Below are 26585 nucleotides of genomic sequence, written 5' to 3' on the forward strand. Positions count from 1 at the left end.
CCTCTTTGTATTAAACTGAAGTAAATAGTTTCATGCATTTTGTCAAAGTATTTTAAAAATTAGGTCTAGTAAATTTAGCTAATTTAGTCTTTGAAGTTATTATCTTTTCCTGTAAGTACTTTAGAGCGAAAAACAAATGTACTTCAGTGTATTTAAATGTGTATATTTCTATTTTATAATTGTGTGAAAAGAATTTGTACTGTTGGTGACGTTTTATCATGTTATAATTTTTATTATAAATTCAAATGAACAGACTTTCTGCTTCTTATAAGTAATTTGTCATAGATTTGAACTGATGAATATTATCTTTGTTGGTATATATTAATGGAGGAATGGAAAACTACATCAAACAGTCAAATTACTAATTGAAAAAAAAAGTTTTGACGTGAAACACTATTTTCTTTTTATATAAAAATTGTTTAGTAATTTTTGTTTTTATTTGTAATGTCAGATTTTTAAACTCAAAAAATGGTATTTTCTTAAGTAACTATTCCTATAGAAGATTAATGTATCAGAACAGTTTGTATGTTTGTCTTTTTAAGTCACAGACAAACATGACACAGTCACAGACAAACAATGACAGACTGGGTCATTCTAATGACCCAGTCTGTCATTGTAATTATTGTTCTGGACATGTCAAGAGTGACATCCATTTTCATGACCCATACATGAGATTATTAATTTATTTTAAGTGTGCAACACTGCTGTCTGAGCAGAAATTGTGTATTCAATTTTTAGGCTTTATAAAATAACTGTCTACTAGATTTTAAAACAAGTCGGTCCACCGTATATAAAAGTCATTTTTTACTACTTTTCAAAAATAGATTATTGTGGTAAGAATTTTAAGGACATCACTTTCTGAGCTTTCACTTTGATTACTTGCCATTAAAAACCACTTTACAACTGCAATGAAATTTTTTCACAAAGTATACCCAACCATTAACTTTTCTTTCCTTAAATTTTAAATTTATACCTTCAGCTATTAAGAGCTCTTATTCTGCTTGTAAAACTGAGTAACCTGTTTCTGTTTAACATAGAAACACCAGATCAAGATTCTTGGTCTTTGTTGATATTTTAAATTGTTGAATGTGATGTTTTATAAACGTTATTGCTAACCTGAATTATTTTAGAGATTCTTATTTATGTAGAAATATGTTTTTAAATGAATTTATATTCTTGAATCTGAGATCACAAAGCCAAATTTAGATTTTAATAAAACTCTTTACATGATATTGGTATAGCTCCCGTACAGGAGATAGCTTTACTGCTATCAGTTGTCTCAAGTTCTTCGGGAAGGTTGTTAATGTAAAGTAAAAAAAAAATACATCACTACACAAACTTTAGATCTCATAATTAGGCTTTGACTGGTTAGATAACATGTAAAATACACCAGTTTCTTTCCTTTAATTCCTGTGGATTGCATAAAAGTAAATATTATGATGTGGAACTAACTCATGAGCTTTGGCCAGCTCCAGAAATATTACCAAAGACTTAATATTACCCATAAATCCATTATAAATTTGATCAGTCAGTTCAACTAGAGCATCTTCTGTACTTTTTTCAGTTTGGAATCCAAAATTTTTGTTTAATATTCCATGTTAATCTAGTTATAAATCTTGTCTTAACCAACTTTTCCATTATTTTAGAAAGTGAACTAAGTAAACTGATGGTCAATAATGTTGAGGTCAATTTTTATCTCCCTTTTTATAAGAAGAATTATTTTTGAATTCTTAAAAGTGGTTAGGAAAATGCCCCATGATGAAATGGTGATTAAAAAATTTCAGTCATAGGTTTGGTGTACATTGGCTTATAACTTTTAAAATATTGTTGGAAATATCCCATTTGGAGTTTTATTATTAACTAAAAATTTTATTACATTATACACTTCATGTTCATTACTAAGGTCACTAAAATATCCACAAAGTACTAGGTACTCGGGAAACTGGTCAACATCTCTAGTTGTTAATTTTATTTATTCAGTTAATTTTTTACCGAAATTTATAAAATATTTGTGTAGACTATGTGTGTCTATGTTATTATATAGTTTGAGTTCTCACATTCACCATAAATTCACAAATTAGGAACCACATCACTTTAGGTTCCATTTTGTCTATTTTCTGCTTACAATGTGCATCTTTGGTTAGTGTAACCAAACCTTTATATCTGTTTCTATTAAATATAATTTTAATTTACTCTTTAATTTTAAATTAAATAATTGTTTCAAAATTTTTTGTATAGTGTATTTCTGATTGTTATAGGTTTAAGAATTCCGTTAGTAATTCATGTTTTTAATCATTTTTTACAGGATTTAATAATTATAGTACTAGTGGTTTTCATTACACATTATTTGCATAATGAATTTACCTGAAATAATGAATGTATTTTCAGAAGTGTTAATGTTCCAGTCAACAGATACTAAAAGCTAATAAAATTCTTTATTATACTCTTTTCACAGACACTTTCTGGGTAATTAGAACAACCTAATTTAGAGGGAATGGGAAAGATTAATGCATAATGATCAGTAAATGATATTTGTAATACTTTTTACGTTTTCTATCATTATGTTAGACCCAGTCTGTCAGCTATTTATATTGTACAACAGTACAATCTTAGCAGTTTAGAACTAAACCCTTAATAAATTTATTACACCACTCATTCGCAAGAATATCTTTAATCAGGTCTCAGTAAAAATCAATAGTTCAGACTTTGTTTTTATATTATAAGGAGTAATTTAAATGAAATGGTTTTTTAAATGTAAAAAAAGTGCTATTGTGATTTCTATTAAAGAGCTGTACTGCAAGCAGCTTTGATCTGAATTACTTATCCTAACATTTTCTAATTTCTTAAAAAACTGCGGGAAATCATTCATAATAGTAATATCATTAAAAAAAATACTAGACAAATTTATGATATTAAACACTGCATTAAGATTCACTAATATCACCAATTACTCATGAAATTGTCTGAATTTTTCATTTTTATCACTGGTATACCTTCATTCTCTTTCATACACAGTTGCTGATCACAAAATCATATAAATTTATATTGAAAAAATTTGAGTTGAAAAATTGGACTTGAAAATACATTTTTTTCCAAGTTTAGCATTAAATTAATTTTGAGGGATAAATATAGAGAACTGATATTCTTTCAGTTTATTTTACTGTATGTGATAGAACAGATAAATAATAAGCCCAGTATTTTTTCTTTCCTTCATATAAGTAATAGGCCTAGAGAGGCATTTTGTATGGAAATTCTAATTTTTTATGGCTTACATCTAAAAAGGGACTAAACACCAAAATCTGAAGTCCGATGTAATCAGATATAAATTTCCAATCCTTTCTATTAGCTACTTTATAAACTTTCTATGTTCTTGTGTACACCTTGGTGGTGGTATATGATCAATAAGCTTGAACTGTCCTAAAAAATTCTTATTAATTTAAAAAATTTTTTTTAGATTATGAAAGGTTTCCACTTATTTAACATTATCCATTTCACAAATCTAACACAAGAGGCAGGTTTTCACTATTCATTTTGGAAGGTAATCTGGGCTATACTGATTTCTTGAGGTAAAATCTGTTACGTCAAGAGAGTTGGCCGTATCCTTAATAATTCAGTATAGTTTCTGTTAGTAACAGGCACAGTCCTATCAATAGCAAATTTTCTTGCCTTGTGCATACCTCAAAAGCATCATATTTTTCAAACAGTTACATCCTGTTTAAGTGCAAACAGGATCACTTTTTCTAGAAGTTCGTTGGTCTTTTGCAACTTCTCTAGTTCAAGTTTGAAGTCATCTAATCTTGAGGACCTAAATTTGGCAGAATCCTTCAATTTTTTACTTAGTTCTCTTTTTAGATCTTCACCAAATAAATATTCAATTCTTTAGACAATAAATTAATAGATAAAAGTCAAAAATATAATAGAAAACCTAAAAAACTCATAACCTAAAAAAACATTTTTGTAAAGCAAAGGCCGTATGAGAGAAGCTGATGGCAGTATTTTGAAAAAGAAAAATAACCGTTTCATTAATAAACCATTCAAGGAAAACTAGAATATTCAATTAATGAATTGCTAAAAAAAAGGGAAGTAGAATGAAAGATCCATACCAATATCCACTATCTGATGAAAGAATGAGTTCAGCAACATCGTTAATGACTCGTTATGACTTAGTGTAACTTTAGGAATGTTTCGAGATTGCATCATGACCTGATTCAGGGGAGTTTTTTTGTTTGCTTATTCTATAGATGTAAGTGCATGTGATTATTTACCTACGAGCTACCCGAAAAGTAACATTTTCATCAGAAAGCCTGCAACAGGTAAACTGAAACAGAGGATAGGAAATGTGAAGATAAAAGAATAAAATTTCAAGCATGCACTCTCTTTCAATAATACATTTTTACTTGTATTTAATGAACTATTTATTTATGTTTTAATAAAATCATCATGTATTTACAGGACAACCATGATATAATTGCGTTAGCGAAGTCCTAAGTCAGATTTTTTGAATTTTGAAGATTCTTTCTCATGAAAATAAAATATAATTAATGTCCTATATAATAATAGTATAACTTCTGTTGATTTTTATGATCGTAAACAAAATATTTTACAAAAAGAGAGCTTGGTTAACAAAAGGGGAAAATGGTGATACCCTCATATCATATTGCGTTCAGTACCTGTATTGTTACCTTTGACATCTAAATAATAATGAATAAAAATGTCAGAATTGATAAATTAAAGAACCTGATATTGGATTATTTTTTTCTATTGTACAGGAATTCAAGTATTTTAGTTGTAATAATTTTCTCTTGCTATATATTAAGAAAATAATACTTAATCAATAATTGTTCTCTACTTGTACTAGTTGTATCAACAATTTAGTATGTAATGCTTAATTTTAGATAGGATTATGCTTGTTTATTCACTCACAACTCTAGGTTTAAACCCGCTTATAATTACCACATATCTGTTTAATAAGAAATGAATTTTACAGTATACAAAAAATTCAATCCTAACCAGGATTTAACTCAGAACCTTCTGAATGAAAGATAGTGATACTACCGTTTCACATGTGTCAGCATATTTGATCACCGTCATGGTTGATTTCTTCCTGTCTGAATGTGGAAAACTAGCATTTTATACATTCTGTTTAGTCTTGATTCATTTTATTTTAGTTTTCCTTTATTTTGTACAGTAAACATTTAAAATAACCAAACAAACGGTAAGTTCTGATTGGTTGAGGTTTTACAGTGAAGAGAACATGCCACTTTTATGAAAATCATGGATCCATCGCCAAATCATATTTAAGGTTTTGAAATTTGTCCGTCATTAAAAGATAGCCTTTACTCAAAAAAACCAAATTAAATATTAGTCATGTTTTGATATATGAAAATTGTTTCCAATTTTCAGATCTGTTATATTTATTCTCTTTTTAGGTTGTGTTGTAGGTGACAATTTTGCTGAAAGTAGCAATTTCATGTTCATCATTTGGTAGGGTATCATTGTATCATACGATTCCTTTTTATAGGATTATATACTGAGGGTTTTTGTAATTACTTCCTTACAGACAGCATTAACAAAGAAACTATACTGTAATAGCTTTAGAAAAGATTTTCTGGTAACACATTTCCATAAATTTAGTTGTTTTATTTAATTTATCCTTCCAAAGTTTAACTGCATTTTTCACATACATTAAAGATTTTTCTTTATTTTTATGCGACTATATATAATACTTACAGTGAGATATTCCAGTCTTTGGTCTTTCACGTATTTTATGTCTGATTTTAAAAGTATGTAAGATGTAAAAGTATGTTTTCTTTTTTAGGTTTTATGTATACCAAAGTTAGGTACTTGCCTTTCTAAATGGAATGGAGTTTACATTTCTACATTACTTTTTTTGAAAAATAATCAAATATTTCAAAATATTTATCTCTGTAGATCAGCGTTTCTCAACCTTTCAGTATTTACGACCCAATTTTCAGTCATAATTTTCATTGCGCCCCCTCATACAATAACAATGCATACAGTAATAATGTATTTTGAGCTAAAGCTATACTACAATCTTAATTATAAACCGTACAAATAACCAAGAATAAGTAAATTTATTGATATTTGTCAACAACAATCCTCTGCATTGACAAAACCAGAATCGATGCCTCTCTATTGCTCTGTATCTTACACCCACCATATCGGATATTCTCGTGGCTTCGCAAGAAGTTCCGATTTGTCTCGAACATTCTGGAACGTCTGCCCGACTGTCTGCGAAAACGTGTATAAATGCTGCACCTCGTTCAATTCCAGCCAGTCTCAGTCTATTCGATCCTTCTATCGTGAATATGTATGTTGTAATTTGCGTGTCAATTGCAATTCGCGGTATTAAATATTCACGGCAGTAGATTTATGAAGAATCACGGATAAATTTTTAAGTGAGCATAAGCGAGCATTAGACGATAGTGAAGCATCAAGTGCACAGTCGAGCGTGGTTATGAAAATAAAATCAAGAAAACTTAAATTTTGGGTTTGCCAGTACTGAAGTAAATGAAGAAAAAAGGCCTCTATGTGTCATTTGTTCAAAACTTTTGGCAGCAGACAGCATGAAACCTAATAAACTTAAGCAACATTTGGAAACGCTTCATAGTTAGTACATTAATAAATCCCGAGAATTTTTTGAATTAAGATTAAAATCAAATGAAAAGTAAACATCATTTAAAAAAAACTTTGCCTGTGAATGAAAAAGCTTTATTTACCTCTTTCAAAGTTTCATATAAAATAGCCTGGTGTAAAAAGGCCTCACACCATTATTTGGCAGCTGCAATTGAGATTGTAAAAACTATATTTGAAGATAATTTTGCCAAACAATTGCAGAGTCCATACCTCTATCAAAAGATACTGTTGCTTGTCGAATTGGTGATAAAGCTGAAGATGTACAGCATCAGCTTTTCAGGAACTTGCGTGACAAATTGTTTTCAATTCAGCTTGATGAGGCAACAGATAGCAATAAAGTTGCTCATTTCATTGCCTGTGTTCGATTTTGTAATGGTATGTCAGCAGTAGAACTACTTTTCTGCAAACCAACAGCACTCGCATTAGTTGCTATCTTAAATGATTTTATAAACGCGGTAAAAGTAAAGTGGAAAAAATGCGTCGGAATATGCACCGATGGTGCTCATTTAATGTCTGGACGATTCCAAAGTATAAAGCACTTATGAAACAAAAATCTTCACATTTGCATGATCCACAGAAAAGCTCTGGCTTCCAAAGAAATGAGTTCTGGGCTGAATATTGTGCTAACGACGGTTGTAACCGTAGTAAATTATAAAAAAATGAGACCCCTAAAACTAAGAATCTTTTCTGAACTTGTAAAGACATGGGTGCAGTACATCCTGATCCCGTTGGGGAAGACACCCTCTATGTTGTAGTTTCGGTCGCCATTCCACCCCTCTGTACATAGCCCTTAAGGGCTTTACCGGCGGTCATTTTCAGAACCCTGGCAAAAGGCGTCTTTTAGCCTTGTTCTTGCCTCAGTCAGGATGCCCACCGATGCGAATACCACATGTGATATACCCGTCGGTGTGCTACAGGAAATGAACTTGTTAAAACAAAACACGTCTATGTCGAGTCTTTAACAAGACTGAATGACATGAAGGAACTGAAATTAAAAACGCAAGTTGAGTTCAACACGAAACCATAACATAATACAAAACAAAAAATAAAAATGAACTCAAAAATAGAACTAAATAAACAAAACACTACAAAAACATCAAACCTCATAACTTCAACAAAACCAGGACTCAGGAAAGACCAGGCGGAACACCAAATTCCCTCGGCAATCCGTTCTCTTGCCAGGTACCGGATGAAATTTTCAACACTTACCCATTCGGCTCGGTTTTTCCAATTCTCGCGGAGATGTTGATCCGATAATGTTGAGCCGACAAATAGTCTCCGTGAGCAAAAGTTCGTATTTACGCATTCGCAAATTACATGGTATGTGTCACCTAGTTGTCCACAATCTGGACACACACCTGAATCCACCAGGAGTCGCTGGAGTCTGTCTCGAAAGTCGCCAAGACCAGAAAGAAATTACGTCACATTCTTGTTTGGGTAGACCCAACGGGCGCCTCGCAAACCAAAGTCTGGGAAGAGATCATGCGTATAATGCCCACCCGCTGTCTCATCTCATCTGGCCTGCCATAAACCATTATTATACCGTTTTATATCGCGAATTTTTTTGAGGTCAATCACCTGACTTCTTAGCCTGACGCAATTAAATGTATCGATTTCACGCCTTCAACCACCAAGATTGCCTCCCGTAAAATAGTACGGTAATCTCCCGTTACCATTAATAATATAAGGCTCTGAGCTCTGAATAATATATTCCGAATAGCTTTTAAATTGTAGCCTATCCGCCCACACAGGCGTCGCATATAGCATAATTGCCTCGCACACGCCTTTATACTCATAGTCTTAATTAAGACCCAATCAGGATTGACCACTAGTCGGAATACCAAAGAAGGCACGACAGGCCTTCTCCGGGATGTAGTTAAGGTGCTTCTTGAACTGCAATTTCTCTTCAAGAAACGCTCCGAGGTATTTTTGAACTTGAACATATTTAATACGAAGGCCTGACATCGAAACACGAACCTGACGCCTCACTGCCAAACGGCCTTTAAGAAGCATTATCGTGGTCTTCTCCGGGCTGAAAATCATCTTATGTTGATGGTCCCTCAACTTAAGTATCCTTCATGCCTGGGTGGCTCGGAACTCAACCTCCTTCCCCGAGCTTCCTTTGACCAGCAGGAGCCCAACGTCGGCATAAGCTACGATAAGACATCCGCCGGGCAATCTCAGCCGCAGAAGGGAATCAAACGCCACCACCCACAACAATGGACCCAACATGTTGCCCCGAGGACAACCCTTGGACAGCATCTTGCCTACCCTATGCCCGCCCACGCGGGGCAGCATATTCTGATGCCTGAAGTAGCTTTGCATACTCGCAGTTCACTGTCGGTATATTGTCCCTTTTGTAATTGATAAACGGCAGAAGGCCACCACAGATTATTAAATGCACCGGAGATGTCCAGCAAAATTCCCAGGACATATTCCTCCTCACTAGAGCTCTTACTACATCCCAACCCCGTAGGGGAAGACATCCGCCTTGTGACGCTTCCGGTCGCCACACGACCCCGCCCAGTTCCTGATGGACTTTAACGGGAGTCGTCTTTCGCTCTCTGACTTTTTACATCATAATAATAAGCCTGGCCTCGTTGGGATGCCACCGATGTAAATGCCTCGGTAGACATTTACATAGGTGATTTATAATCTCAGCTTTTGCCTTAACTGTAGGCCTCGTCCGGACATCTTGAATGTCCTTTGGAAGAGACCAGCACCTACCTCGAACACACCGTGATACCGTGCGGCATCACGGTTACTAGTCTTGAAGACCAATTTACATTCAGCTTTGAACGCAGCCTCGTCTAAATCAATGTTCTGCTCCCTGAGCAGAGACAGAATCTCTCAGACGCATACTCATCAGGCTGGCTACGGTCGATATCATAAATGATAACGCGGGGCCTACGACCACGCTTGGGATCAACCTTGACCTCAAGCTTCCTAACCAGTCAGACAGTCCTTGATGATTTGGACAGTCTCCTTGTTGTCCGCTACAACCACTAGACCCTTGCTAGTCTCTGATTTCCCTAATGCGAAGGCCCTTTCGGCTTTCACGAAGGGCAGCCTGGAAGTCCTTTTTCAACTCCGCACTTGTTTTAGATGAGCCCTCCGGCTTATTGATGAAAAGAACCTCGGGGTTTTTGGCCTGGCTGGCGTTTCTGCCCAACAACCTCAGCATAGCGCCTGGGCTGTGCTGGGGCTGGAGAAGCAACCACTTTCGAAAGCACCTTGACCTCCTTGGGCTTGGAGGCCAAAGTCTCATACCCATCTGCCACAGCAGAGAAGGCGTCCCTCGATTTTGCCAAGCGAGGAAGAATAGTCTTTCTCGCGCCCGAACTGACACCGTCGGGGAGGAAAAGAAACTCTAAGAGATTGTCCAGATCCTCTTGGACTACTTTGACCAGCGGGGCAGAACTGCCAAGTCTGCCCTTCGCTTTCTTAAAGTTTTCGATTACAGGGATCTGCCTTCCCCAGGTGGGTGACCCTGTCACCATCTCAGAAACTTCATCTTCAGAGTAAGTCGAAGACACAGGCTCCGCCTTCCTCTTCCGCCTGGGCTTCTTAGCTACTTCCTGGAAACCTTCCACGGCCGAAGATTCCCTACGCTGAATGGACCTACAAGAACTCTCGCTGTCCTCCTTCTACGCTTTGGAATGGGCAAGCCCAATGTGACAACTAATACATCTCAACAGCTCTTAAGTAGCAACCGCACTCCTTACCGAGTGCCTCTGACTTTTGCGCAACCTTTTACAGTTCACGCAAGACGGAGTGCCTCTTTCTTTCGCGGACAATCGTCATGCTTGTGGCCCTCCTCACCACAATGCGCGCAGCCCGACGCATACTTGGCCCTATAGCCGAACCTACAACACTTAAAGCAACGCTGCACGCCAAGGTACTCCTTGACGCGACAGGATGCAAAATCTACGATGATTCGTTCCTCCGACAAGAACTTCTAGTGGAGACCAGCAGCTAACTCAAACACGTCGTGATACCGTTGGGCATAACGCTTACCAGTCTTGAAGACCATTCTACTCTGTTCCTTGAATGAGGCCACGTCCAAGTCAGTTTTCTGCTCTCGGGTGAGAGACAGATCCTCATCGTCAGGGAGGCTCCGCTCAGTGTCATAAACTATGACGCGGGACCTACGTAATAGCTTCGGGTCGACCTTCACCTCAAGCTTTTAGATGGCAGGAGATTCCACGGACTATCTCCTTGTTCTCAGCGACCACTACCAGCCCTTTGCTGATCTCCTTGATGTCCCTAATCTTCAGCTGCTTCCGGTTGTCACGAAGGGCAATCTGGAAGTCCCGCTTTAAATCCTTACTCGTGGTCTTCGAGTCCTCCGCCTTGTTTACGAAGATCACCTCCGGCTTCTTAGTCGTCTTGCTGGCCTCCCGCTTGGACTTTAACACATCAGCGTAGCGCCTGGGCTGCGCTGGGAACTGGACCACTTCTGGAAGGCCTTAACCTTCTTGGGCTGGGAGGCCAAGGTCTCGAATCCTTCTGCAATAGCAGAAAACGCTTCTTTGATCTTTGTAAGACGGGGAAGAAGAGTCTTCCTTGTCCCCACGCTGACGCCGGTGGGAAGTGACAAAAACTAAACAAGTAATCCTGGTCCTCCTGTAGTACTTTAGCCAGCGGAGCAGAACTGCCAGGTTTGCCCTTCGCTTTCTTAAACGCCTCGATTACAGGGGTTGGCTTAACCCTTGGGGGGGGGGGGTATCCCTCTTTCCATTGCACTAGATTCGTCGTCTGAGGAGGTCGAAGGCACAGGCTCCGGCTCCTCTTCCGCCTGGGCTTCCTAGCCACTTCTTGGAAACCATCGCCGAAGATTCCCTAAAACTACAAGACTAAACGAGATGCTCGCTGTCTTCCTCCTACTTCTGAATTGGGCAAGTCCACAAACGTGACAACTGCCCGCAGCGAGCACGGGCAGCCGGAGACCTTAAATGTTCTCCTGTCACACTATGCACCCTTCGCCGCTACTGGATCGATTAAATGCAATACGTAAACTACGTACGGCAAGAAACCACGGATTATGGCCCTCGTTCTTAAAAGAACTCGAGTAGGACTAAGCGCGTACCCTTTACTCGTTACGGGGACTTACACCAAGAGTCGTTGCCACCTTATTGCCGCGCTGAGGTGGGTGCCCGAACAAGTGCACCGAACAGTGCACCTTGCACTGCGTGAACAAGTTAGATTGACGGGTCTAAGGTCAAGTGATGCTACCGTTGCCAAAGCACTCGATTCAAATCGCTCGGAACTATAGAAGGTACTCACTCGACTAGGAGGGTCGACTAAGAAGGTACTCAGCTTAAAACACACACACACACAGAGAGAGAAAGAGAGACTCATACACAACGCATCAAAGGGGCCAAAGTTACCTCTTATTACACTTATCACGCGTTAAAAAGCAATTTTACAATTCCCTTCTTCCAACATACCGGGAAGTATCCTCCAAACAGTAATGTATTAAATATGCGTGTGAATGTTTTTACTCTAATCCTAACCGAGCGAATAAGGAGCTCCGCCGTTATTCCATCGAAGTCTGGGGACTTGCCCCTAACTAAACTGCAGATAACTTGACGTACTTAAGCACCGGTAATCTCCATGGATACTGCATCCTCCCGAAACTGAGCAACCTCACGCCACACCCACAGATGGTATGCAGTTTCTCCAGTTTCACTGTCGTCAGGCAGTAAATCGTCAAGTAATTTGCGTTAGATCTCAGACATGTCTGAAATTACGCCAAACCGGGTCTAGTAGGCAGACAAAAAAGAACGTCCTTACGTCGTTTGTGTCTTAATACCTGTAGACGACACCCCAGAGATCCTTGTTCCTCTGCTCGCGTACAAAGGAATGCCAGGAATCCTTCCGCCGTCCGAACTTTATAAAAATATTGAGATCTACAATCTCTGTATTCAGTCACAAAAACTGCTCGCCGTTCCGGATCTCTCTCACGTTGAGAAGCCCTCCGCAAACGACTGACAGCCCGTTTCAAAGTTGATAATTCCCTTCTTCACCACGGAGCAAACCTCTTTCCACCAGTGACTGCGTTCACATTCGCATTAATAAGGATTGGACTAGTACCAGAGAATCGAAGGATATTATCCCAGACTTCAAGATGACGATCAGCAGGATCTCTATGTTGAAAATATGAACCTTCAACATACAGATGCAAGTTCAGAACATCCACACGGACCACAATGTGATGATTATTTAAGAGCTGTAGAATGAAGACGCAATCAACTTCTCTTCTACACAAAACGGGGGACATGCTATCTGAACCAAAATAAAATCTCTTCCAACGAGTAAAACCTGGCAGTTCACTAGATATAATGTATGGATGTAACAAAACAACATCCAACCTTGACGTAGCGCTATCTCACCAAGCTCAAGTTGAACAACGTAGGCACCCTGTGCATTTAACTGACCAGATATAACTATTAAGTATTGAGTTGTAATACATTTCAACAGCTCTCAAATAGTGTCACGGGATAGTGACATGGGAAATCTTTGCAACGTGTTTATGAGTTAAGAGATGAAATCGCCAATTTTGTAGAAGAGGAAACCGACCGGAAGCCGAGAAGTTTCGAGATAGTTTATTTGTGATGGAATTGAGCCACTTGGTCTACATATTCGAGAAATTAAATACATTGAATCTTCAACTCCAAGGAGCAAATACACATATGTTGGATACGAGTGATAAAGTTAATGCTTTTTGTGGATAACTGAAATTGTGGAGCAGAAATTTAAAGCAAAAAATCTGATGTGGACACCTCATGACTTCCTTGTACGCCTATTAAATTACATTACACATTTTTTTTGTAAAATGAGAAGTACATAAAATTTTATTTCATTAATAACTTCTGATATTTTTTCATATTCTTTTTTTTATTGTTATTACTGAGTTATTATTTATTGTAAACATTTTTTTATAATCAGAGGTTAATTATTATTAATAAATCAATATATTTAAACAAAAAAAGTTAAAAAAAAGAAAAAAAGGAGATGGAAGTCGGATTCGAACCGATTTGCCTTCCCCTTGTAAGATCCTAATATTTCATTAATTAAAATTTGATTTGGCTATATTAGTGACTATACCAGTGGAAATAAGTACCACTTATGATATATTGTTCAAAAGCTCTTAATGAGGGGTTATAACTGCGGTTAAGAAAAAGTCCAAAATCCAAATTTTTTGGACTTTTGGTCCAGTCGATTGCAATCAAAAGGGGAGGTGCACAACTTGACGTTATAACGGTCCTGAATACAAATTTTCAACATCCTACGGCTAATCGTTTTTGAGTTATGCGAGATACATACATACGTAGCAGGTACGTGTATACGTCAAGTCGAAACTAATCAAAATGGATTCAGGGATGGTCAAAATGGATATTTCCGTTGAAATCTGAAGACCGAAATTTTTCGCGATCACAATACTTCGTTTACTTTGTAGAAGTAAAAACGTAGAAATGTTTGCAAATGTGAATGAATGTGTTAAAACTTACAAGGTTGAAGAACAACGTGTGAAAGTTGTTTTTGTAACCACTGAAAATCATTTAGCTATGCTGGCAAAGGATTTTAAAAAGTATTTTCTTGTTACACCAAGACAACTTAGTAGCAAGTTATGAGATCCATTTCAAAATACTTCCGAAGGGATCTCACTGCCGAAGAAGAAATCTTCATAGACTTCACGGCAAGTGGCGAAATCAAAAGGCAGTTTAGTAATAAATCACTTTGAATTTTGGGCAGGGGTGGATGGTAAGTTTTCTGCACTGAAAACAAGAGCATTTCGTATACTATTACCATTTTCAACATCCTACCTTTGCGAAATCGGATTTTCTACGGTGGCTGCTTTGAAGACAAAATATAGATCTCCGCTAAATATAGAAAAAGAACTCAGTGTCTATTTCTAATATTAAATTTTCCTTCAAAAAACTTTGCTCTGCAAGACAGGCCCAAGGGAGTCACAAATAATTATTAAACTTGTTTTTACTTTAATATTGATAAGTTAATTATTAATACACGGTGCAGTACTGATACAATCCTATTTATAAGTGTAAGTGTGTATTTTATTATTTATTATGTCAGAATGTATTTTGTTTTGCTTTTCTTTCAGTAAATTATACTTTTTTTTAATATTTTCTTTTCGATATGCTCGTGCCCCCCATTTAGTGTTAATACGCCCCCACAGATTGAGAAACGCTGCTGTAGATGGCTGGAAGGAAAAGTGTGTATTAATATCACTTTTAAACAGCTCGTAGTACAATAATTATAAGCATTATACTTGACTGATAAAAATCCTATGAAATCTAATCCGCATAAATCTAAAGAAATTGTGCGGAAAAAAATTATTACCGTGGCTAACTATCAAACTGAGATTGGCTTATAGGCAATTACGAGATTATTTAATTTGAAAGTATGATAAATTATTAAGTATAACTTTATATTATTATTATTATTAGTATAACTTTGGTTTTGCATTTTTCCAAGTTGTTATTATCGGATGTGATAATAACAACCTTTGATGTTAACCGATGTTATTGACTAATAATTATAATTGGTGTTTGCAGGGATTACAGTAAATGATTTTCTTAGATTCAGACTTGTATATTATAACGAAAGTATCTGCCCCCCCCCCCTTTCAGACCCAGTCTGGTGACAATGTTAAGTTACAAAGCATATGATACATTGCCAATATTGTATTGCGATTATTTCCGCTTAACGATAAAGCCACAGTCTCGGCAAATCTAACGAACATCACTTGTAAGAAAATTGGAAAATACAGATTCATCTTATGCAGACCACCGCAACAACTATTACACATAGTATCGCGGAGCGATGATTTTTTCTGGAAAATCCCCGATTCTGGTAAACTGTCTTGAATTCACCTGTTATTTGGTAGTATATGCGTAGGAGAGAGAGAAGTAGTTGAGTCTTTCTCGTTAATTCTTAGTTTAGTATACCTCATTAGTGCTTTACAGTACAGTACCGTGTAGCAACTATTGCAGTATCGGTAGATTGTTATAAAACCTTCCTTTGAGACCTAACTTGTATACGCGCTGTATAAATTAGATTTACGGTTCATGTAATTCTTACTTTCTTTTTTTTCTGTTCAGCCTCCGGGAATTACCGTTCAGGTATTACTTCAGAGGAAGTTTGAAGATGATATGTATGAGTGTAAATGAAGTGTAGTCTTGTACAGTTTAGTTCGACCATTGCTGAGATGTGTGGTTAATTGAAATCCAATCACCAAAGAACACCGGTATCCACGATCTAGTATTCAAATCCGTGTAAAAATAACTGACTTTACTAGTACTTGATCGCTGGAACTCTCGACTTCCAAATCATGTAATTCTTACTAACATGTGTAATTTGCACTAATAAATTGTCAACTTCGTTTCCCGTTAAATATGTTTAGATTTAATTTTAACTTCTGTTTGCTAATTTTATATTTTAAGCAGCCGAGTGTTTTTGTTCAGAATTACATTTGTATCTTATGTCATATATGAACATTGTGTGTGCGTGCGCGCGCGTCTTACACACACTCACTCACTCACTCTCTCGATTTTTTTATTAACGCAGTGTGGGAAACGCTTTTTTTGTTATGTTCTCGGTTTAATGTAGGAGATTGATAATTTATTTTAAATAAGGCACATTATACGCTGCATTTAATGTTGCGGTGATATGTTCGTTTTTTTATCGGTTGTTTAAAATCTAAATAGCATTAAAATTAGGAACTATAGCTAATATTCTTTCTATTCGTATTAATAACGTCCCTTCGATAATTATTTTTTACATATTTTTGTTTGCTGTGAAATCATATTTTGTTTTAATCTAGAAAGTTATGCTGGGGGTCGACAGGAATTATTTTAAATTATAACCGCCTTCCTTCGATATTTAAAGGTTATTTAGTTTACAACTTACGATTGTGGGTTTGCTTATTGAGTGGTTTTCGTGATAGGTTTACTTCTTTTGCGTCTATACGATTCTTACATCCGTGTGCGTGCGCTTATATTTGTGCATCGGAATCGGCCGGTGTAGGTTGGGTTATAGTGGAAGTTCGGTCGGGGAAAGTGATTCAGTATAAGAAACTAGGGCAGACAGTTTTGGTGGGTGGAGTTTAAGAAACGTCTTTAAGGTGAGGGGCTTTTTAGGGGGAATAGTACTTCGGTTGGAGAGGGGGTATCTGCTTTCGTGTCCCGAAGGAATAAAACTACGGCTTGACATGACTTGTCCTAGGATTTGACTTACAGTAGTAAACCTAGTCGCATCTCAATGCGCGTAGTAGTGAATAATCCGACTAACTTCCCACGTACGCTTCTATTTCTTCTTATTGTAACTTAGTAATTTAAAAATAAAATAAAAAATACAAAGCTCTTACTGTATAGTGGGTTGATATCGAAATTTATTACGGTTCAACGAGTGGATTTCTTCTTTGATTTGGAAATTATTTCACGCCACCAGAATAACAAAAAAAAAGTATTCTTTTGTCACGTGCATTTATTATGCTTTTTTGAACGCGGTGCTCTAGTTTCTTCAAACGTTATTTTAACTGCATTCATTATTGTTTTAGTATTAAAGATTAAATTATTGTTAAACAATATACATTAATTAATTAAAATCATGTCCTTTTATTCAATTTAGTTTTTTTTTATTGCGATTAGTGTTATTGGAAAATGATACTTAATTTTATATTTATTAGAAAATCGGCTTGTGCTAATTGAGTAAATAAATAAGTGTAAGTAATATTATTTGTAGTTTTTAAAAATTTTTCATATTATAAAAGTTTTTTATATTTTGTATTTAAGGAATTTTAATTTATTTTAATTGTATTGTCACATCTAATGGTTTTGATGTTGCGCTGTTTGATCAGCTGATTGCAACAAACGCCAAAAACTTTCTTACTAATTTTTTTTCTTAATTTTTATAAATATTATATTTGTTGACTATGACGAAGGATTAAGAATAATGTATCTCTTAAAAAATAAGTTTTAAAAAGGTGGTAGTTTGTTAAATATTACATTTATTTTCTCTTCTTTTTTATTTTTAATGACTTGCATATTCATTTCATTAATAACGTTGTATTATACGTAACTTATTCAAAAGTAATTAAAAACTTATCGCTAATATGAGACGTTAAAGTTTTCAATTATATTATTTAAATGTTGTTATTAAAGACTTAAAATTCTCTCTAAAGAAAACAATTTACTAATTTTATTTTTTGTTGTACGTGCACTAATCTGATCCATCTAGCCGAATGTTGGTGGTGAACCATTTGTAGTGACGATGAAAGTTTAAATTAGTTTCTCAACACAAGTTGATTGATGTTACGAGTTTTTTAATATCAACAGGTTTATTGTAACAGTATTTTGACTCTTAAATTTTCGTGTTTTTGTCATAATATACAGTTAGTCTAGAAGATATTACTTTACGTTATATAATAAATTAATTTTCAGTCTTTTGTTAACGGGAGTACAATTACATCTATTTAAACATTTTGTAAATAAATTTTTGTTTGCTTTAAATAATAATCATCTTTATTCTACAAAATAATACATTTACTAGCTGTATATTTTAGAAAAGATGAAATAAATGTGTAATGAAGCTCGGTTTGTAAAAAAGGAAAGAAAACTCATAAACCTCTTTTTTTACTTTTTAAGGAATTTCACTACTGTTTAGTATTTTTTTTTAACATATTTTTTTAACAATTAATGTTTTTATGGGAAAACATCTTTCAAAGTTAATCTTGTTACTATTAAAATTACTCTGTGGCTGAGTACAGTATATATTGTTATACGTTCTTTGCTGTTTATGAAAAAAATGTCTGATGTTCTAGAAAGTTTAAATATAGCAGAAACATTGCTTTGATCCGAAAAAGTCTAAAACTGAATAACATTTTAATATTGTTCTATTTGAGCCACCAGTGGGAGCTTCAAGTGGTTTCTAAATTCGTAAATTATCAAGCTTATTTCATGTCGGAAAGCTTACAATTTTCCTTTCTAATAAATTTTTACTTCCCTTAATCAAACGAGGAGCTAAATTAATCTTACTTGTATATATAATTATAAATTACTTGCTTTCGATCCAGACAATTTATAATGCAATGAAATTTACATAGTGGTAGTACCTTTACCGTTTCTTATAGAATCTGTATTTTCTTTAAAACCCACAAAATTCTTATTAATTGTAAAAATGTGTTCGGCCATTACCAGATGCAGAATTGTTTGAACTAAACATTTTGTATTTAGACATGTTTGAGCGTAGTTTTATGAATTGATGAGCTTTTTTACTGATTATATATATATTTTTAAAACGGTTTGTGCTGTCTTGAAGAGAAAAAGTGGTATCATTAAGCGAATGTCATGAGATTATGTATAGATGCAGTGAAAAGGTAAATTATATGCAATTTATTTGTATGTGTAATTACCAGGACAGTGTTTTCCATATTTGTAACAAAAATGATTTTACTTTATCAGAAATTTATTTTATCTTTATCAGAAATACTTATCGTTTTGAGAAATAGTTATATATTTCGGAATAGTAAGATTTATTTCTTATTTTTCCCGTTAATAATACGAAATACAATATTTAAATAGAATCAGTACGATGTAAAACGCATTTTTTAAAGTAAATCTTTTTTATTTATGTATTTATTAAAACATAAAATGTAACATGAAAAGTATAATGTTAGAGAAACTGTCTTGAGTATTTTATCCAGTACCTGTAACAATTATAAAAATGTATTCTGTTCTGTAAATGCATGTAGATTGTCTGCGTTTGTATTCCACTGGAGATTTACACTTTTCACGCACGATATTTTTATTTTATATACATATATATAAATGGACTCTTTTAGAATAATGACTGCTGCATTGATTACTTAAATAAATTATTATTATGATTTTTTAGTTCTCTTTCATATTACGTGAGTGAGTGGTACTTCATTCAACGATAATGAGATTGCTAAAGTAGTACTATAAAAATTTGTATAACATTGTTATAATTTGTATGTATTTTTTGTTGGAAAGATACAATTCGGTATCTCAATAAATATTGTTATGATTACAATTATTATTTGTACATTACTGTTATTTCCAGTTATAAAATTACGATTGTTAACGACAGGAATGATATATACAGTAATTGTAGATATTAAGATATTGATATTTGATTTATTAGTTTTTATTTTTTTATTTCCTAACTTACCTTTTAATAAAATGAGTTAAGTTATTGATCTACCACTGCTCTGACCTCCGTGAAGTGGTAGCGTTTTATACTTTCATCCGTTAGGTCCTATGTTTATACCCAGATCAGCCTTAGCCTTTTTATACGGTAAAACAATTCCGTACCGTACAAGCTGCCAACTTATGCGACCAACAAAAACGATTTGAAGATAATAAATATTTATTTAAATTAATAAATAAAATTAAAGTTGTTGTTGCTTTGGTAGTTCAAAGAATTACTTTTTTGTATTATGCAACACTTTGACAGTTTTTGTTGGTGTCGATTGGTTCCGTAAGATTTTTTTATGTGAATTTTATTTAGTGTCTGTTTTCTCTGTATGAAAATTTAGGTCTTCCCTGTTAAAACTACCTTCATATCTTGAGTTTATTGTACTATAAGATATTTCCTCAACATACGTTGCACTTCTGTGAGGAAGCGACTACTAGTTTCAGATAGCATTCTGTTGATTTCTCTAATGTTTAAAGAAATCAATATAAACGTCAATATTTAAAATTTTACATAGTCGATAACTTTTATTATATTTTAAAAAGCTTTGTGGAACTGCAGATATAGTTAAATATTCCTTGAGTTTTTTATCAGTTTGCTTGCTAAGTGATTTTACATTCTAAACAATCGAATTTCTTATTTAATAATTTTTTTTAGAATAGCGTTATCAGTTTTAATTTTTGGTATCTTATGAAACCGATTGGTCCCTTGGCCTATGTGCTTTTTATTTTGGAAGCAATTATTTTTGGTGAGGTATTAAAATTTCACACTGCACAAGAGATTATAAATGTATACAATGATTCCTGGAACTTACTTTCATTTAGTTTGAAATCTAGATCTCGTCTAATCGCGAATATTAATAAACAGTTAACTTAGAATGTGCATTTCATTATTGACACGATACATTCCACATCTACAGCAGAGATGCCGGGTGGTATAACCCTTAAATTATGTGATGAAATTTTTCTTCTTGCGTCATAACACTTTATTAGTTAAATTTACAACTTCATTTACCGTCATGATAATCAACGTAATTTATACAGAAAATAAGGTAAAGAATGACAATTAAAATTTAGTTTATTATTATCATCATCAATTGATGTAGTAAAAACCAGTTTTCCCTACACTTCTATCAAGATTTCTAAATAAGGATACTTTCTGTTTCTGCATTTCCCCAAAATTATCTTTTGATGTTATGTTCCTGATTTTAGTTGATACCTTGCGATCATAACCTTCGTTTTACATATTTATTTATTTTACTAGCAAATCCTGATAAGTCTCATATCGAGAACATTAGAGAAACCTAAGTTCTGGATGTACCAAATGATTTTTTCCAACTGTCGATTATGAAGTCATTTACGTTATGGAATGTTACGCCAAGCCGGGTTGGTGTTTGTGTATTGAATAATTCAAAAGAGAGCGACTACTTGGAAGATAGTGCTGACCGGAAAAGTTTATTGAGTTTTACATATGTCTCCCTGCATGTTAGCCGGTTGTGTTTTTCAAACATGAAAACTAAGTGCACCTTTCAATTTTATTAAACGATCGTCAACAGTAATAAAGTAAATAGTTATAATAACCGATAAAATACAATAGCAAAACATATAAATTACCACGAAACAGTACAAAAAAAGGTTTATTTGTATTTATAAAATATAAATCGAAAACTTAAAAATATTAAACATAACTTCCATGCAAGCAGTCTCAAGAGTATATGGTCAAGAGTTATAGGTCAAGAGTAATATGACCTATAACACCCTGGTTGGGTCATACAAGACGTGGTGACCAGTCTACGTAGATAATATGGGTAGCGTGTTGCATATAGACTATGACTTTTTAATTTCTTCATTGACTGATAGTAAAAAGGTTTTATTATTTATTTTGAGTTATTGTTTTTTGCTTTTGCTTGATTTCACCACATAAGCATGAATCTCGTGCGTGGGATATGAAAAATGCCGTGCGTGGGTATTTTGTAGCGTCTGAAAAATGCCATGCCTGACTGGGATTCGAACAATGTTTTGTATTTTATGATATAAATATCTATAGTTTTTTTTAATATCGTTTCGTAAGGGTATGTGTGTTTGTTTTTTTGTCTTTCTTTTATATTTAGATTTTTACTGTTTTTTTTATTAAAACTGATAACGATGACTTTTTAACAATCATAAGTGTGAATTTATTCTTTACTTTTAATCTGTGAGAGGTACTGATGAGGGCATTCTTAATTATTTTACTGTGTTAATTGACGGTTTTTAACACTAAGTAACTAATAATTCTGTAATTACGATGGGAATAAGTATGACTATTATGATCTAGTCAAATGATTTTTTTTTAATAAAACAAAATCTATGAAAATTTCATAATTGAAAATCTCTACGTTAGCAATTAACAGTAATAATTTATGTCAAATCCTATCAATTTATCAACATTCATTGCATGGAAGACTCGAATCAGTTTACAGCTATTGTTAATATTTTTATTTGCTTGTAGCTTTCATACATAATGTCTGATGTTGGAATATTAATTTCGTATTTGCTAAATGAAATACGAACTCTATTAATATGTAATTCTTAATTAGTTGTGAATTTCTGTATTAAAATATGTGCTGATGTAATTTTGATCTTCGCCGAATATTAAAAAAAAACTACTCTGGTCGCTACTGATAGATCTTACAATTGCTATTCGGTAGCTCGATCCGGGTTTCCACTTTCATTAATTATTTTTTTGTAAAATTTAAATTAAAAGGTAATAAAGGTATAGACTATCTAGATGTAATGTTTAAATATAAATGTTTTTTTTGAACTGTTAGTATATGTATTTTAAACCAAAATTCTGTTTCTATCCCGTTACACAAATTGAGTGATACAGCATTCTGTGGGTGGAATAATTATCGAGTGATGAACAAAGTTGTTAAATTTTATAAATAATGTAGATATGTCTGAGATGCAACGATTTAAAAGCTTTTTTCCTTTTATGTAATTTAGCGGGTTGTTTAAAATATGTTTACGTTTTAAATATCCTTTGGTATTATTTGTAATTCTGACATGTTAATTTTTTCAGCAAGACGCCTTAAATAGATATTTTAATTTTAATAATTTTCTAGAATATTTTTTTATTTACAAGCTTGTTTAATGACCTTGAAAGTATAAAAAAATATTGAAAGAGAGTGAGCGAACAGAAAAAGAAGAAATACGGGAAGGGTAGAAATTATAGTATCTTTGCGGCAGAAGTTTTGCGAAGTACTGAATAAAATTAATTTAAGAACGTTAGATACCGTGAAATGAATTTCTCGGTACTTTGTCATAGTCTTAAGACACGCTAATCCTAGCCTCCTCCTTCCACGTTTCAATTTCCACTTTTTTTACTATTTTATGCTGATTTAAATAAATAACACTACGGATATGAGTTTGTATGTATATTTTTATTTTAAATAGCAAATATTTCTGTCAGTGTTAGAGTTAATTCCTTTTCTACGTTAGAAAAGCACGCACGCCTTTTTTAAAACTTTGTTTGTCTTTCCTTTAAATGACTGCAAATGAGAATTGTATTTTTTTAACAGCATTCATGATCTAAACTGAATTTATATTAACAAAATCGAGGTTTTCTTGTACATTCGCGTACATCAGTTCTCATTAGTTCTATTAAAATTTTAATAATTTCGTGGATCTAGTATCGATAATGTTATTGAGTATTAAAAATTAAAATTTTCTTTCTAAAATACGTTAACGATGTCCCATTTCTTGGAAAAAATTGAAACGTGTTCGTAGCTTATGTATGATACGAGTTTAGATCCTTGACCGAGATGACCCCTAAGAGTGTTTTACTTAACCTAAAAAGAATTAAAGAAGCGATTAAAAATAGTTTTTATAAAGCAGTTAGTAATAGAATTACGATTGTGGTAATGGGTGAAACTATTCAGCAATTGAAGAACTGTTTTAAGAAATATAAACATTGGAATGATGCCTAATACTGTAATTTGTTAAATAAACTTCTAGAGGTTCCGGTTAAAATTTATATTTTGTTTTTATTTGTTCTGTGTGTCCTGTAGCTTTTTGTTAGGGTGTGCGTCATGATGATTTTCGATTATATTCTTTATTCATGTGACGTTAGTGTTACTGTTTCCTGCGCTAGTTATTACTGTTAGTCTGTAGTATCGCTTAATTCGGAGATTTCATAAATCTCCGGTATGTTTTGTTTGAAGTATTAACATAAAAAGAAAACTGGTATTGTATGGCACTTATAGCTCCATTATTTATTTTAATTGTTGTCAGGGCCCGGAATGATGAGAAGATAAAGAGGATGAGAGTTGATTTTACACAACAGAGATGATTTGGGCTAGAAGAACTCGTCGTCGTAACTTGAACTGGGGTAATTCAGTGGAAATGGATACTACTCCGGTACGGTGGTCTTCCTCAGAAAGACCTTTATCTGTCCGGACTGTATGGGTTGGGAGTGTACGCCACGCTATTTTATCCTTGGATGATCCTTTAGTGCAGTATCAAGGAACGCCGTATATCGCTCGCTCAGGGTCACTTGCGAGTTTAGAATCTGAAACTTCCTCGACTTCCTATTCGATAACAGACTGCGAGTTAGAAGAATGTTTAGTAAAGTTACGCGTCGCTCTGGATTCTGTAGAAAAGGCTAATCTTCCTCCGATTGAAAATTCTTCGACAAATTCTTCCAGACGCGATCCGTCGCCTTGCACTTCACCTTCGCCGTCTGGGTTTCAACAAAACCCGCTATCAGAACGTGTTTTACAGTGGCTCGATCTTGCAAATAAAGGTAATACAAAAGTTGCGTCTTTGTTACCGAAACGGACTAAGAATATATCTACTTCTATTAAAACAACGCACCCTAAAAGAAGAGTTACGCGTAGTGCGGTCGTTGTCGATATTCCTGAAAGGAAACCCTCGTTACTCACTTCTAAACGTTCTTCCAAAGATTCACCACATCTATTTCATCGTTCATCTCCTTCGATCAACGAAGAGAAATCACAACAGAATGGAATTGAAACTCCTATAGTTTTGCCTCAGAGATACGAACCGATCCGACCGCTTACTGCGTGGTCCTCTTCAGGCGCTAAACCTACTCGTCCGCAGCTGCATATCTTTATTCCACCTTTACAACAGACATTTAAGACATTAACTACCTCCGACTGTGGATCGAATGTTATAGAATAGTCAGAAATATATCTGAAGATAAATCGAGGAGACTTGAGCATCTACCTTCATATACTTATGTTATAATAAGTTCGATTAATATTGCTGAAGTTAAGTGTATTATTCATATACAGAAATACAAGCCCTCTATTAAATTACAGATTTAGAAAATCTTTCATTGTCAATAATAAAATCTTTATTTTTGGATTCGGCCTCAAAATGTAATCTTTTTGCTATATTTCAGTATGTATATTGTATGTGTTAGTTTACTATTATATTTTAAATTAAAGTAATCTTGCTTAATATTGATGGACATATTATTTACGTTCAAATGGAATTACATTAATGTGAAACGACTTAAACGATTACGTCGTTCACCTCAAAACTTATGTATCAGTATAATTTTCAATATAGTAAAACATTGCTGTTAAAGTTTAATCAGCTTTTAGAAATTATGTGATTTAATTGTAAGGGTGATTTTATTTAATTTTTTTAATTTGAGTTGTTATTAATGCAGCTATTAAAAGTAATTTTAAGTAACAGAATCTCGTTAGTTTCTTATTAGAGTACCTTTAGATTGTGTGTATTTCCTTTATCCGTGTGCATCCATTACATTTTACAATCCTTACATTTATTTTTGCTAAATTTCAAAAGACCCAGGAAAAAGTCTGCAATTTAGTCTTGAAAGTCTTAAAATAAAAACGGGTTGTTATAAGTCTTAAATTGCGTCAGAAGGTATCGTCTAATTTGATATACTCTACCGAACTTAAGAGAAGGCAGATTATTGTTTCCTGTCTTTTATACGATCCCGTTGAAAATAAATTGATTGAACTTAAAATAAAATGATTTCAAGGAAAAATCTAGGTGAAAGTAAGGTATTCAGAAACCTTTTTCTTGAAAAGTGGCAGAAAATAGTTACTGAGTAAATTTAAACAACAGTTAATATCAGTAAAATGTTAGAGGGACTGCCTTTACAGAAAAATAGAAAGCCAGCTGTTTCAAAAAGCGGATTTATATTAAGAATATGTTTCAAAACTTACATAGAAAGGATTATAAAATTACAAGCGCATTCCTTCACGACAGGAAGGCTGTTTGATATTTCTCATTATCCACCGGTTGTTTAGCCCAGATTTAAGAAAACTTAAAGACATAGTGAAACACGGCCTGTACTTGCAGATAGTCGTAAACATTAAAAAACCTATAATTTTCGGCTTTAACTTCGTACCCACTCTTCTCGAAGTATTATAAAGTGATCGGTATATTTGAACGTGAGTGTTAGTAAACTTCGGGTAATTTGTATACCTATTCTTCAAGTGGCTATTTTTTTGTTTAATAAATTCACGTGTAGGTATACTCCTTTTTAATAAATTCGAGATTATTTTAGAGAACGATTATGTTTATTATTATTATAGTTTACATATTTTCAATGCGATATAAATCAAATAATAAAGTAGTTACACGTACTTATTTATTATAAATACAATTATATCGAGTCATCAACAGCATATTCGATAACATTAGTTAGCGTGCGCT

At 34.0% G+C, this 26585-nt stretch overlaps 2 protein-coding genes across 3 annotated transcripts in view; both read left to right on the top strand.

Annotated features, from left to right (window-relative positions):
• On the top strand, positions 1–25588 carry LOC142329905 (uncharacterized). Of its 2 annotated transcripts, none has more exons than XM_075374836.1 (2): positions 1–111; positions 24165–25588. In XM_075374836.1, the coding sequence occupies exon 2, from the start codon at positions 24219–24221 to the stop codon at positions 25071–25073; it is 855 nt and encodes a 284-aa protein (XP_075230951.1). In that variant the 5' UTR covers positions 1–111; positions 24165–24218; the 3' UTR covers positions 25074–25588. The 2 variants fall into 2 exon arrangements, with proteins under 2 accessions (XP_075230951.1, XP_075230959.1); XM_075374844.1 differs by lacking the exon at positions 1–111 and adding an exon at positions 16832–17404.
• The window catches only part of c12.2 (von Willebrand factor A domain-containing protein c12.2), a 168237-nt gene that overhangs the window by 11223 nt on the left and 130429 nt on the right, over positions 1–26585 (top strand). The gene's annotated exons all lie outside the window — the stretch shown is intronic.

This window comes from Lycorma delicatula, chromosome 1 (assembly GCF_047948215.1).
Source record: "Lycorma delicatula isolate Av1 chromosome 1, ASM4794821v1, whole genome shotgun sequence".
NCBI lineage: Eukaryota > Metazoa > Arthropoda > Insecta > Hemiptera > Fulgoridae > Lycorma > Lycorma delicatula.